The sequence below is a fragment of the Rhinolophus ferrumequinum genome, chromosome 6 (genome assembly GCF_004115265.2).
Source record: "Rhinolophus ferrumequinum isolate MPI-CBG mRhiFer1 chromosome 6, mRhiFer1_v1.p, whole genome shotgun sequence".
Lineage (NCBI taxonomy): Eukaryota > Metazoa > Chordata > Mammalia > Chiroptera > Rhinolophidae > Rhinolophus > Rhinolophus ferrumequinum.
This window is the reverse complement of record NC_046289.1, coordinates 22,524,966-22,539,957: the sequence shown is the minus strand read 5'-3', so window position 1 is coordinate 22,539,957 and position 14,992 is coordinate 22,524,966. Positions and strand designations below refer to the sequence as shown.

Here is a 14,992-nt window from a genome sequence, read left to right as displayed (position 1 = left end):
TAAAATACAGATTGCTGGTCCCCACCCTGGTCTGGGGTGGGGGTGGGGGTGGGACGAGACCTAGCATTCCTAACAAGTTCCCAGGTGACGCCCATGCTGTTAGCCTGTGGAACCCACTTTGAGAACCACTGCCCTAAAATAACCCTTTGGAATCCCAAGCATGATGGTAGGGGAGGACCATTGCTAATGAATATTGAGGCATAGTCTTCCTTCTGCAAACCCAAAAGAGGTGTTAGGTCTGGATGATGATAATTCTGTAATTCAAGAAGTTGTTAAGTGCCTTTGCTCTTAACAATTCTACACTCTGTGCGGAATGAATTGATTTTCACTGGCCCTTTTGATGGCTTCACAATACTCTAGCCAAAGTGGGTACTGGCATTGCCAGGTATGAGAGGGACACAGAGACATAATCATTCAAGGATGGGGAATATACAAGTGAAGGGAATGCCTTTTTAGGGGGGAAAAAGCCAGCAAACATTTATTGAGCAATTACTCTGCGCCAGGCACTATGCTTAGAGCTTTATACCCTTGTCGGTCACAGTTTGGAATCACCTTCTGAGGTCAGGACGATCGTCCCCACGGCCCAGAGAATTGAGTAGCCCGCCCAGACCCCACGGCTTACACAGAGAGGAGTCAGAATGGAGACCAGGTCCAGAGCCTGTAGCCCTGCCCAGGCAGTGACGATGGGCACACATTTACCCCCTCTTGGAACCACCTGCAGAAGTGGCCAGGGGAGGAGGGACGCTAAGGCTGTCTGCTTGGACAGACCGGAGAAAGGCTGGGTTTCATGGGGAGAGGTGGTGGGGAGATAGGCTTATGCCAGGTAGGTGTGAGAAGAAAGGAGGGAAACAGTGTGTGGGAAAGATCCAGGAAGCAAGGAACCGGGCTGTGTTTGCAAGGACGCTTAGGAGGGAAAGAAATGCAGCTCACAGAAGCTGAAGCCCCGAGCCTCACTTACCCGCAGATCCTGTCCTCAAGTGTGGCTGGATCCAGACCATCAGGACTCCATTGCTTTGTCTGACTTTTCTACAAGGGACATAATAGAAAAAGAAGAAAAAAGTGGCTAGCGTCAGGTGACTAGTTTTAGTCACCTGAGGGTGCTGCTGAAGTGCTATGAGACGTCCGGTGGGACTGCTCTTGCCCCCTTCCCTGGGCGGGCATGGCAGGCCGCGCGTGCCCTGCTCACAGCCTGCATCCCGGGTGCACCTCTTGTTGCTCTGTTCTGTGTCCAGCCTGGTGTGTGAGGGTAGCAGTCCTGTCCTGTGCGGTACATCCCAACGGTCATGTATGTTGGTAGGACTCCTTCTAGTACCTTTGGATTTCCTCCCATAGGTGCTTGCTTTCCGCTCCTGCTCCCTACTCCCACCTCGCGGCTCCAGGACACGTGTGTCTCTGGAGCAGACCCTCACCTGCTTGGTTGCACAGAGGAACTGGAAGCAGAGAGAGGTAGAGGAGGGACAAGCTCACCTTTCCTGTAAGAGGCTGCAAGCCCTGAAGGTCAAGTGGGCAAGAGAGAGTCCTGGGCAGGTGTGCAAACCTTGAACATGAAGTGGTCCTGCCACTAGGAGAACATGGCCCAGAAAATGTCCTGGGCACAAACCGATCAGATGAGCAACTCCTCCTTCCTTTCCTGTGAGCAGAGGTGGCAATGTGGGGAGGGGGCGGAAGGTCTCCCTTCCTGTTAAGCACATTGTGAGGAGCGCCTCACCCAGTCAGCTGCCTTATCACGTAGCTCTATTGCAGTAGCAGCGTGGAGCTACTCTGCGCCAGGCGCTATGATAAAGATGCGCTATTGCTCTGTCCTCCTGGTCTCCGATCTGTAACCACCTGCCTACCTTTCTGGGTTGTTCCATCTTGAACTCTAAGGACGTGCTATTAATCTTCAATATATTTTCTTTGCACAAACCTCCAACCCATCCCCCACCCCCTGACCACCACCAAGAAGGGACCCAGGAGCGTCACACACGGGGTGGACTGACTGTATTTCTCCCTTGCTGCTTGGAGGCGCTGCCGCTGGCTCCTCCTGCAGACATTGGACAGGGAGCTCTTACACTGTTGGTCGTAGACTCATGAAAGGCCACATCAGAGAAGCCATCCTGTGTTTTCATTACGCCAAGACCGTCCTTCATTGGAGATGGTCCCAACACATCCCACATGACTTGGCTGCCAGACAGGTGGGGTCAGGGGCGTGCCTCCCTCCCTGGGCTGTGTCTGAGGCCATTCAAGGTGGGTGGATGCCATGCAAACGGGAGGCTGAGGTGTGAGGGGGACCTCGAGGTAGTTAGCTCCTCCTCTGCCTCAGCGGTGACGTGAGTTCAGCTGGGGGAAATCAAATAACCCTGTCTCTCTATTACCGTGTTTCCCCGAAAATACGACCTAGGCAGACCATCAGCTCTAATGCGTCTTTTGGAGCAAAAATTAATATAAGACCCGGTCTTATTTTACTATAAGACCGGGTGTAATATAATATAATATAATATAATATAATATAATATAATATAATATAATATAATATAGGGTCTTATATTAATTTTTGCTCCAAAAGACGCATTAGAGCTGATGGTCCGGCTAGGTCTTATTTGCAGGGAAACACGGCACCTCCAAAACATCCTTTGGAAAAGAAATGGCCAGTGTTTGGGTTTTTACATATTGTTTATTTCCTCTAAGATTAAGAGATGGGAGTAATATACACACTTCTGAGGGTTGTCTGGGCAACACCTGGTATTATTAACAGGTGGTTTTCCAAGGGTGGAATAAGCCTCAGAGGCTGCAGAAATGGCAGTTCCTTTAACTCCTGTTGAAGGACTCAGATCCCAGTGAGGTGTTAGGTCGGCCTGAGGTTCCATGTTTGAATCACAGCAAACACTCAAAGCAGGACCAAGGTCATCTCTAATGAGTGGTCCTGACTGTGTGGCTTTGCCCCTGACATCGATGGAGAGTCTGTAGCTCCCCGTGATGGGCCAGCCATTCAACACTTACTTGGGTTATGTGGTTGGGGAACTCATGGTGAGGTGGGCAGAGGGTGGCTGGGCTCTGAGGAGCCAGGCTCCAGTAGGAGCTGAGGAGATGCTGCTCCAGATTCTCAGGGGCCTGGAGATGAGACGGAGCAGAGAGGGGAGCGTGTGACTGGGACTTGTATGGGTGTCACAGTGAATAAAGTCAGCCACCGGCTAATGTTTCCGTTGTACTCCACTCTGGGGGGCTGAGTGTAACGTGGACGATGGATGTGTTATAGGAAAGAAGCTCACTGTGAGAGAGGGGCAAGCTCTCCTTCTCAGAGTCGAGGTCAGGATTGGAATAGAACCAGTGTCTGTTGACCACCTACTATGTGCCAGGCACTGTGCAAAGTGCTTTATGCACACTACCCTGTAACAGACCATTTTAAAAATTGAAGAAACATGGACAGGGAGGTCACATACCATCCCAGAGTCACGTAGCTAATGGAGGGCAGAGTGAGGATTTGAGCTCAAGTTTGCCAGACTCCAAAACCTATGCATTTCTTGACTCTACTGGTGCTTCTCAACTGCTTCCCCCAGATACATACGACAGGAGACGTTTACCTGGAGACACTGTCCCATCAGCGCACGGAGTGTTCCTTGTAATTCACGAAGCATTAGTTGTATCTTGATTCACCCCTTACGCCTTCATTTAAAAAGCACATCCCATGCAAGTGAATGAAAGTGCCGTAAAATAAGTACTAAATGAGAAAAGAGTATTGTGCTCACAAAGTTTGGTACTTGACCAATATTGATGTTCCTAGTAACCGACTTCTCACCTGACTTGAAATCCACCTGTATCTAGCGCCACTCGCTGAGAATCACCAATGACTACACACGGTGATAACTTTGGTCCTTGCTTACAAGTGTGCTGCAAGTCCAGCCGCCTAAATGGGGTTGGCCTCATTCTGGACGGCAAAGGGCATTGATACCAAAAGCAAAGGTGTCTGGGAAGGTTGTGACCTTTTAACTGTGGACTCTTCTAACGTGGCCTGGGGGCCTCCAAAGGGGATGTCATTCTAGGCATGGGTCTGGTTTGTACATGTTTCCCCGAAAATAAGACCTAGCCGGACAATCAGCTCTAATGTCTCTTTTGGAACGAAAATTAATGTAAGACCCGGTCTTATTTTACTGTAATATAAGACTGGGTCTTAATATAATATAATATAATGTAATGTAATATAATGTAATATAATGTAATAAATATAATATAACATAATATAATACCCGGCCTTATTTCACTATAAGACCCGGTCTTATATAGTATGATACAATAAAATATAACATAATATAAGATCAGGCATTATATTAATTTTTGCTCCAAAAGTCTCATTAGAGCTGATTGTCTGGCTAGGTCTTATTTTTGGGGAAACATGGTAGTAGCGATGCTTTTTATTGATTGATTGATTGATTTGACCTGTTTAGAGAACAGTGGTTTTAGAGATACCGTTTTGATTTTCAAAGCATGCTCCAGGGAGGCCTAGGGTTCTATAGAGGTATTTTGTGGATTGCCTAAGGATGGAGGTAAATGAATAAAGGTGGAACCCACTTGCCTAAACCACAACAGCTACTTTTTTACTGCTTCCTATAACAAATTCTATGTATGAACAAAGGTGCTTCTGGGTGTTTTGTTTGTTTATTTTTAGTTTTAAAACCATTGCTTTAAAGTAATGCTTTTGCAATCCCACAGGCAAAAAAAAAAAAAAAAATTCCTGCTTGTGGGAGAGTCTCTCTCCTGTGGATCCACTGATTGGCTGTCATTGAAGTTGTTAAGAAACTAAGTCTCTGTAGACCCATTGTCTAGCCCTTCCTCTGATGCTGGGGTAGGAGGTGGATCTCCGTAGTTGAAGAGCTAGGTAAGCTAGGATCCAAGGAACAAAAGGAATTGTGCATTGGTTGATGTTGGAAGAAGGAGGAAAATGAAATCACCTATTTGGTCCCTTGGTGGCCTTTCAAACTGGAAGGGGAAGGAATATGAAGTAACAAGCCCTCCTTATTTTATTAGGGAATTTATTCTACCTCCAGAGGGGACCTCCTCGTTTCTTGGGTGTGTTTGCAGAAATCATTCAAGCGCATCCAGCTGGTTTCATAATTGCTGCCCATTTGGAAGTGCTCCAACCAAGCAAATTGGCCCTAATGGGGAAATTTTGCTTGGCAGTAGATCATCTTCCTTTTCATCACCTCCTCCTCCTTCTTCCGGTTGCCCTTCACCTTCTCCGAGTCACAGAAAGTTAAATTTTACCCTTTGGCATTATTTCATGAAATCAGTTGCTTTCTTCCCCAGTGTTACACTCCTTTTCTCCCTTCAGTGGTAAGAGCACACCTCATTCTGATATGAAAGAACTTCTCTATTAGGAATGAACATGTTAAATACGTGTAGAGTAAAGATAGGTCTGGTCCACACTGACTTCCCAGTGTCTTCTTACAAAGCAGTTGACTGGGCCCAACACACACTTTCCAGTTCTCCATTATGCACAGGCTCCCAGGCTAGTCCACAAAAGCCTCTTAGTCATAGGATACAGCACTGGTGTGGGCTGTGTTAAAATGTCATGGTGGGATGGACAGAGAGCACAGGTTTGGGGGTGAGCTAGAACTGGGTTCAAATCTCAAATTGTCTTCTGGCTTTGAGCCACTTACCCTCAGAGCTTCCATATTTTCCTCAATAGATAAAATGAGAAGGATGATAGCCACCTCAGGTGGAAAGTGGGCTTGATGAGCCTGTGTTAGGACTACCTGGCAGAACAGCGTGGGTACCCAGCACAGAGTGGGTGCTCAGCACAGGGTACTTCCCCACCACCGCTTTCCATCCCCTGCCATTGAGGCTGAAGAGGCATATTAGTGTTGGCATTCTCCAATGGACAATGAAAAAAAGGAGAAAATGAAAATGCTACAATATTAGTGATGGACCAAAACAGAGAACCATATCGTTATAAGATACAGAGTTTCTGTCTGTATTGCTGACATTTGACAAAAGGCAGACTTACTCAGTTAGAGGAAGATGGAATAGATGGAGACATGATGCGGGCATTTCTGGAAATTTTCAGGGCTCAAGATGGTTGCTATTGACCTGTTTGGAGATGAGTACCCTTGAAAATATCCTAGGGAAATGTGGACAGTCCCCTTTCTGTGTTTCTCAGGACCACTAGCTCAGCTCAGGGTGGGAAGAGACAACACCTGGGCAACAGGAAGGGGGGTGGGCAGGCTTTGGATTTTTGATACCTGGACCTGCCCTCCTCTATATAAAATTGTACTTAGTAATAGTCGTGTCGTAATTACTAATAATCATTATTAAATTATTAAAATTAAATCATTATTAAAATTATTTTCCTGATTTGTTGATTAATTTAAAACCAAACCATAAACAATTCAAAATGAGTAGTCAATTTCTATGCTAAAATATTATTCAAATTCAGTAAAACTTGTCATGTAGGAACTAATATTTGAACTTAACAAATATGACATCTCACAGTTCTGCTCTGTTTCACAGTTTTAAATTTTAAACGCATATAAAAACTCCCAGTGGTCACAGAAAAGAACAAAATTGAAGCACCTCAAATTCTCTCTATCTTTAGAATCACTGTGCACTCATTGTTTATTTTGAACCTACCATTTGAGCACAGAAATATACATGCTACGGAGACACAAGCTGCCTTAAATGAACTTGAATGCTTCTGCACTGTTGTGAATTTACTCTTGAAACACCGTGTAGCTAAGTTTATGTGTGTGTGTGTGTGTGTGTGTGTGTGTGTCTAACTTTATAACTTCCATGTGGAATGCAATTTGTATTAAAGAACAGGTAATAAGAACATGCCACTTTGAAGCTTACATATATTATTCAACAGCAAACTGCAACAATTGTGTAGAACTTAGCAGCAACAAGAGATTTTCTTAGGGAAGATATTTTATCGTTGACATTGTTTTGACTTGCTACGGCAAGGTGACATTTTAGTTTTGTTATTGGTTTTTGTCTACACAGACGATATCCTTCTTATTGCTTGTACCCTTGGTGTCCGTCCCACTGTCACCGCCCTGCCACTGGTCCACCACCAGGGGTGGCAGACACTGTTGGTTGCAAACCCAACAGTTATTTCCACTTCTTCCTCTAACAGAAGTGGATTTGTTTGTCATTGAACATTAATCTACTCAGGAACAATGGGCCTCTCCCCAGCTTCAGGGAGTAAACATGTTTCCAACCAATCGTGGCGATCCATTTCTCCTCTGGCAGTGATTGGTTTGGGGTGAGTATGAGACTGGATTCTGGCCAAGACGATAGGAGGATAAGCCTGCTGGGGTGGGGATGGGGAACTTCTGGGAAAGATTTTCCTCTGGACTCAAAGCAAATCAAAACAAACAAATGAAACACAAACGAGAGACCTAAGAAGTGACATTTCTCCCAATATAAACACATATCTACATACACCCCCTTCCTGGGCTGGGCACAGCTGGGTGAGGCAGTGATGCCTCATTCTTCAGTCGCAGGGGGACAAGTTGAAGGCGACAGCCAATATGCTAAGGAGGCAGACCAGAAAGATTAAACTACCTGCCACTGGAATGTCTGCCGTGTGAGATCATAGGCTCCTACTTCCAAAGCTGCTGGGCTTTCCTGGAGCTTGAAGCCAATAGCAATTTAGAGTTACCGTCGGGTGGGTGTGCATGTGGGGAAAACACCAGGGAAAAGGGAGAGGGCGGACAGTTGACCCTTGAGCAACACAGGGGTTAGGGGTGCCAGTCCCCCTCCACAGGCGAAAATCCATGTAGAACTTTTGACTCCCCCAAAAGTTAGCTATTAATCGTCTATTGTTGACCAGAAGCCTTAAATATAACATAAAGAAAACGTTAGCATATATTTAGTGTGTTACATGTATTATATATTATATTCTTACAATAAAGTGAGTTGGAGAAAAGAAAATATTAAGACAATCATAAGAAAGAGAAAATATATTTACGGTATTTATTGGGGGGAAAAAATCTGTGTATAAGTGGATCCATGAAGTTCAAACCCTTGTTCAAGAGTCAACTGCATGCACTTGAGCTCCCAGATATAGAGGGAGAAGGAAGAAAGGAGAGTGGAGAAGGGATGTTGGGCCAGGTGGTCCTGTCAGTTGACCTCAGGTGACATCATTGGCCTGAACTTCTTGGCAACTGCAACAGAAGCAGAGCGTCTAAGTGGATGGGTGAGGGGGGAGTGGGACAGGGTCCCTGGGCTTTGTAACCCAGTGAGTCTGTAGCTCAGGTAGTGACTGCTCACAGTCACCCATCCATCCTCCTCCTCGTTACGCGCCCCTCCCATAACCAAGAATGGGGGTAGTAAATAATAAAATCGTTTAAATTGAGAGTAAGTCACTGGCCCTCAGCCATTTGCTGACTCAGTCTGGATATGAGCCCTGGTCCTCTAGAAAACAGAGCCTGAGGCAAGCATTAAAACACTGATGCTTCGTTTGGGAGGTGTAAGGTGAGGGAATTCAGGGTGCTAAAAGAGGGGAATTGAGGTGAGGACAGATGCCAAGCAACCTGACATGTCCCCCTATGCTGGTCACCATGTCCCATCTAGTCCCAAAGAGACTTAGCAGGTTGCTGCATGCATGTCTTTTCTGCAAATTTATTTTTTAAAATCACCAGGAAACCATGCATAGATGGCAGAAAAAAGGAGGAATTTGGGGAGCTACCCTCCTGCACCTCCTGGTGCACCACCAGGCCCCTCAGTAAGCCAGATTTCATGCCCTAGAAGTAGAGGCGAGACTTGGCCTGAGTGGGCAGCTGACCAAAAGAGAGGAAAAAGGCGGCAGTCAAGCACCCTGAGACGATACTTACAGTGTGTGCGTGACGTGGTGTCGGGACCCGAGTGTTTGTCCCTCTGTGCACAGGGATGACCCATCCCATGTTGTCCCACATCTGTCCCTCTCCAGAGGGGCTCAGACACCCTGCAGGAAGCCTTTGACACCTCCACCTCTCTTCAAATCCTTTCTCCGTCACCCTTCCAGCTTGCTTTCCAAGCAAGTTCCTCAGGGCTGAGCATAAAATTCCATCTGTGCCTTTAGTAAGGGAGAGCAAAGAGGAATTATTGCTGCTCCTTGCTCGGCTGGGTTTTGTAGAATTACCCCAAAGCAGTGTTTATCATGCCATTGAGCTGGAGGCCCACGCTTAATGTGCTGTGTGTTCTGACCCCCGATGTCTCCCTGCATCGCCGCTTTCCCACCCGCTCTCTGACCGTCCAGCTCCTTCTAGGGCCATTGCTGACAAGTGTATTAGCGGTGTTTATCCATATTAAATCTTGTATCATTGGCTGCTTTTACCCATTTTTCTAAACTGTCTTTGGTTCTGCCGTTTCCCTTTGTGCCTTGTCTTGTTTTTCCAGGAAAGGCAAACCCTTTTAAGTCAGGAATCCTTCTGAAGCTTCATGTTCCCCATTGTTTGTGAAGAATAAAGAAGTTAGAGATAGCCCCGCTACAAAGCTGGAGACTTCATCTGGAGCTGGTACTGACCCGTTCCTAATTACATTGTTCTGAGGAGTGCAGAGTTCACCACTGGGGCGCGTTTCATTACGATATACATTTGTGAAGGTAGCAGTTGGCCAGCACGTTGCTCGTGTAAGCACATCGTCCAAAGCTATCGTCTTAATCATGTTTTATATAGGCACAGCACTTTACAGTTTATAAAACATATCTGATTTTTGTCTAAAACCTAAAAGCATTTGCTGTTTTTTTCCTCTCCTAAGGTTTTCCTAAAACGTATTAGAGCAAACATAAAATGCATTTTATTCTGAAAGAAAAACAATGAAATACGTTGAAATAAGTTCTACCTCACTTGAGCCATTAAGAAATGAAAACATGTTCAAGTGTTCCCACGTTTTAAATTTTATGTCATTAATGCCAGGGAGACAGGCTAGGCCAACATGTTTCTTTGTCCCCTTTTAATACCACTTTACCTGCATGCGGTACTTCAGAATTAATTTTCCAAAAGTTTCATGTACTTCATGGTGTCTCTAAAATAATTATCCTGGAGAATAGCAATGTGCATGGAGGCGTAATCTGAGTTTGCAAAGCAAATGGTTCCTTCTCTTTGTCGTCCATGTTGACCATGAGATTTCTACAGTTGTCTCGTCCTCAAACAAAGAGAAGTTTTCTTTTTTACCCACCATGAAGTCCTAGGAACTAATTGTACTGCTACTTGAAGCTATGTTTTATGTGCCAACTATGTTTTATGCTTAAATTGATGCAGAAGTCACAAGAAATTGGATGATACATTACTATGTGACATAGATAAAAATAAGGTCAAATATTTTTTGTTGTAAGGAAAGGAAACCCCACAAACCAGTCTAATGGAAAATATTTAATTAGACAGATCACTCATTCAGTCAATAGCTAGTTGTTCAAAGCCTCTGAGGTACCAGGTGCTATCAGGGCGTAGTCAGTCTTCTTCTTTCTCTCCTGCTCCAACTTCCATCTCCTTTTCCTTCTTCCCTTCATACTTCTCCTCCTCCCTTCCCCCACGCCCGCGCCCTCTCACTCTGAAATTTGGCAGGAGACAAAGTTATCACTGTCATAACGTGTCCCTGTTCTCCTAGTGATTAGAGGGAAGAGGGATCTTTGCTTCTATGGAGAGACATATCTCACCTCACTGACCCCCACGCCTGCCTGCTCACGGCAGCTGCCACCTGCATAGCGCCTGCAGGAGGAAGAGGAGTCTTTTTGGCAAACAGAGAACTTTAATATACTATTCAGCTGTGTTGGTGAGAATAACATCTTGAGACTCAGAAAAAATAATAATAATGCATCTTTGAAATATTTGGAAGTTCTTCCAAGACTACTGGTAGGGATTTCAGAGAATGAAATGGATGGTGGTGGTGGTGGGAGGGAACCTAAGCATTTATCCACTCAAGATGTCCCCTTCATATTTTATCTTTGGTGTCATGGTGGCAGTGCTAATAGGACATGAGCCTTCTTGCCCCAATAATGGCCCATTACAGCTTCAGGAAAAGCCATCATGTTTCCGCAGCATTTATCTGTCAGCAGGAGACTATTATGGGAGTACAAACTCACATTGTATTAGTGTTATCAGTTAATTATGGTCCTTGGGATATGTGCCAGCCAATGGGCTGCCAGTCTGCTGACCACCACTCAGGGATATAACTCCACACCCCAAATTCAAGCATGTGAGAAGGGAGTGGGCCCACAGAGGTGTGTGGTCAGGGACATTTCCCCTGGCCTGGAGACCATGGAGCCCCAGCCTGATTGGCAGTGTCCCCAGAGATGCACAGGGTAGGCTCACCGTCTAGGCCAGGCCCTCCTTAGTCATCGTGGATTGTCAATGGATGCCCTTCCCAGACTCGCCGCCCCCAGCGCTGACCCTGGGGTGGAAGAGAAATGAGCTTGGAGTGTGATTCAGACAGTGTCACGGACGCATCCCCTCCTTCCTGGGCTGGTGGTAAGAAGTGGCTGCTCATCCTGTGTGTTTCCCAAGGCATCATTTTCATCTGGAAATTTGGGTTTGGGGAACATGGGTGAGGGTGAGGGACAGGGATGGCATAACCCAATGATTAGTATCCCCCATTCACTGGACGTAGGGAGCATGTGGCAGGCTCCAGATATTCCTGTTGGGTCTTACATTTTTGTGATGAAACCATGAAGTCCTCCGCCCTCCTGGGGCCCACACTGACTCCACCAGCTCTTACTAAGCTGCCTGGCTTGAATGATGAGCAAAGCCGCCTCTTACTGGTTGGGCTGTGAGCAGCACACCACAGGGAGGGGATTCAAGAACCCGAGATGCTGCTTGCTGCTGCCTGATGTGTGCGGAAATGACTGCTGGCAGGGGGTAGGGGGCTGCCTCAAGTCAGGGAAGATAGACACCAAGACGAGGTGCTGCTAAGGAGATTTTCAGCAGCCCTGTGGCAAGGGGTGCTGTGCTGGGGTCAGCTGCGGAGATCAAGACCGCTCAGGTAACTCTTGAGATCCAGTCCAGGTGCAGGTGTTGGTACAGCCCATCCTAAGGACTTAGCCAGGCTGGGATGGGGAAGAGGGGTGGTTAGTGTGGGCCTGTGTCTGGCTGTCCACCACACAGAGCTTTTTGTACCCAGAGAAATACAGGTTTGGGGAACAGAATGGGCAGGAATGTGTCTGGCTATGTTTACCTACTTATTTGCCTCCTGAAAACCACCACCCAGGAAACCATCCGGAGGAGGGAGAGGACACAGAAGTCTGGGTCCCCTCCGTTTCCCAGGTGACTTTTGTGGAGGGTGTTGCCAGTGGCGCTGTTCTGACTTCCTTAGGAAAGAGCTTGAACTTGGGCAAGGAGGGAAAGTAAAGAGACTTGTGTACAAAGACCTCGGAGCTGGATAAGTAGAAATCCACAGATGGTGTGCTTTGCTAGTTACTCGCTGTGTGACCTTGGGTAGGTCACTTCACCACACAGTGAAATTTACAAATTTCCTTAATTGTAAAGTCTGATGATGATTCTAACTGCTTCCCTGAGCCCTCTTACCCATAAGTTTCTGTGACTGGAATAAATGTCTATTTAAGGGAGTTTGTCACAAACACAAAGTGAGCTGTTGTCCCCTGATACTCTCCACAATTACTGTGTCTAGTGCCTTTTGTCCCATTCCCTTTTGGCTGGCTTGTCCGCTTGGGTGTGCCAGTATTGGGACATAGTCGGTGAAAGGGTGGCTTAGAGCTTCTTGTTAGAGGTGGATTACAGATAGCACCTGCTCTAGGCGAGCAGTGCAGGTAGGAAGTGATGACCGGTTGAATGTAATTCACGTTTGAACGAACTCAAGCATCCCGCCCATCCCACTCTACCCCCCGCACCACCTTGCTTTTCACAGAGATGACTTTGGCAAGGTCACACGGAGTAGTCAGGACCGGAACCAGGAGTCCTCTGCCCTCTCCCACACTGCCGTCTCTCCAGCTAGAGACGTGGAACCTGACCCTGGCTTTGGGAAGGAATCCTTTCTCCTATGAGCTGGCTAAGGTCAGAGCAGGAGAAAGCCTGGTCCCATGAAGAGTGTGTGATCTGGCTGTGTTTGCCTGGGCTGAATCTGCCAGGCTGAATCTGGACCCCTGGGGGTTCCTGCTGGGGGGGCCCTCGTCTCTCCTATAGCAGAGTCTGCAGGCTCATGCTTGCTGGGGGTGCAGGAGTGGGGAGAAGAACTCTGTCCCAGGACTATGTGTGAGGAGGCTGAACAGACAGAGCAGAGGAGAATGATCTGAGGAGAACAGGGTCCCTAGGACCTCACTCTGACCCTGGGGGACAACCAGCTAGTGTCCAGAAGCAAGATCCTCAGCTCCCTTCATCGCTGTGCCTTGGATGCAGACAGTGATTGTATGCAGGCATTAGCCTAGATTTTTAACCATCACAGACCTCCTAGTTCCCCTCATTTGCCCCCAGTGGCTTTGCATCCACTGCTCCCGGCTGTGAAGTTGTCTTTCTTTTCATGGTCCAGTGAGTTGCGCTGTCTCCAGTTAAAAATGGTGCACGCACACAAAGCAAGGAGCCAGTGGATCCCATACAGCCTACCAGGGCCTAAGCCCCTTCCGGGGCAGTTGGCCTGTTCCTCAGCAGGCTCTGTCACCCCACCCCAAACTGCTACAGTTTACCAATTCATTCAGCAAAATCTTTATCAAGCAACTGCTATGTTCCAGGCACCATTAAGCACTGGAGATTCTCCAGTAAACAGAACAGACATGCTCCCTGCTTTCGCGGAGCTTACAATCGTGTGTGTGTGGAGGGATGGGTAGGGGGGTATTATTCATACCAATACATGAGTACATAATTGCAAACTGAGAAATTACCTGAAGCAAACTGAACAGCAAAAGGTTCTGGTGTGGTCTGGAAGGTGGGGTATTCTAGGTGGCAGGTGCAGAGACTGAGGGGAGCGTGACAAGGGCTAAAGAGGGGTGCAGAGAGACACACAGGCGCCTGTTATGTGGGCCCTCCTTATAGGGCCACGGGAGGCCTGGGGCCTCCTTCCGAACTGCAATACGGGTCCATCGAGTGTGCATTTTACAAAGCGCTCCCCAACTGCTGTGTGCTTGGAGAAGGGATTTCCGGCACCTGAAAGGACGCAGAGACTCTGGTACTAAGGTGTTGGCAAGAGACGGTGATTGCGTAGAAGCTCAAGGAAAGTGTCTCTACACCCTCTTTCTGTTTCTAATGTGACCAAGTACCTATGTGATTAAAAACAACCCGGGCTGCTGGGGGTTCTGCTGACAGAGCAGACATCTTCATCCATCTCTCTGCGAGATACCTGCCTGAGCCCCACACGGAGAATCCCGCCTTCCTCCACGTCAGCACTTATGAAAAATCTCAGCCGCTTCCCAGCCTGCACGCGCTTCCATTTATCCAAGTCAAGCATCACCTGCGGTCTTGCTGCCCAGTCCCCAGCCCCTCCTGAGCGGCTGGTCTCTCTTGGGGTTTCTCACAACCCTCTCTGCTTTTTACTCCTGAAGTACTTGAACACCGCCTGCAGTGACACTCCATTTAGGCATTATTTTGACGGTAAAATGATGTCTTCCCCCCTACTGCTCATTGTCTTCTGTAGAGTATAGGAAAATAGGGTGGTGGTCTCTCCTGAGGGCTTCCCCCCCCTTTACATAATTATGTACCTGCCTCTGTCCCCACACTCGTCTGAATCATCAAATTGATCATCATCCTTGTGGCTGGCACATCTCAAAAGATGACAAGCCCCAGAAGAAGAATTGGGGCATGACTTATAGCTTGTTTTGGTACCGTGGCAGCCCATAATATTTGGGTTCATGGAGGGAACAGCAGACAGGCCTACAGGTGTGTTCATAGCTGGGGATTCAGGTGTGTGTGTTGAAGTGTCTACTTGTGTGCCTCCAAGTGGATGTGGCAGGTACGTTGGCGGTTTTAACCACCATTGTGTTTTCCTAAGCAGACAGGAATTTATTTGCCCATGTCTGTGTCCTGGGTGCGTTTCTGAGAGTTGCCAATGAAGAGAGCGTCATTTCATACACCTAGAGAGCATTTTACAGATGCACACC

General features: G+C 47.2%; 1 protein-coding gene across 3 annotated transcripts in view; it reads left to right on the top strand.

Annotated features, from left to right (window-relative positions):
* Nucleotides 1-14,992, top strand: part of ESRRB (estrogen related receptor beta) — a 167,370-nt gene that overhangs the window by 45,467 nt on the left and 106,911 nt on the right. The window contains exon 1 of one of the 3 annotated variants that reach the window (XM_033109630.1): nt 11,163-11,254. The exons of 1 other annotated variant lie outside the window; for it this stretch is intronic. In XM_033109630.1, the coding sequence (XP_032965521.1) occupies nt 11,211-11,254 (44 nt within the window). In that variant the 5' untranslated portion in view covers nt 11,163-11,210. Of the gene's footprint in view, nt 1-11,162; nt 11,421-14,992 lie in introns of those variants that run through there. One more of the 3 variants, XM_033109634.1, reaches the window with a different exon arrangement.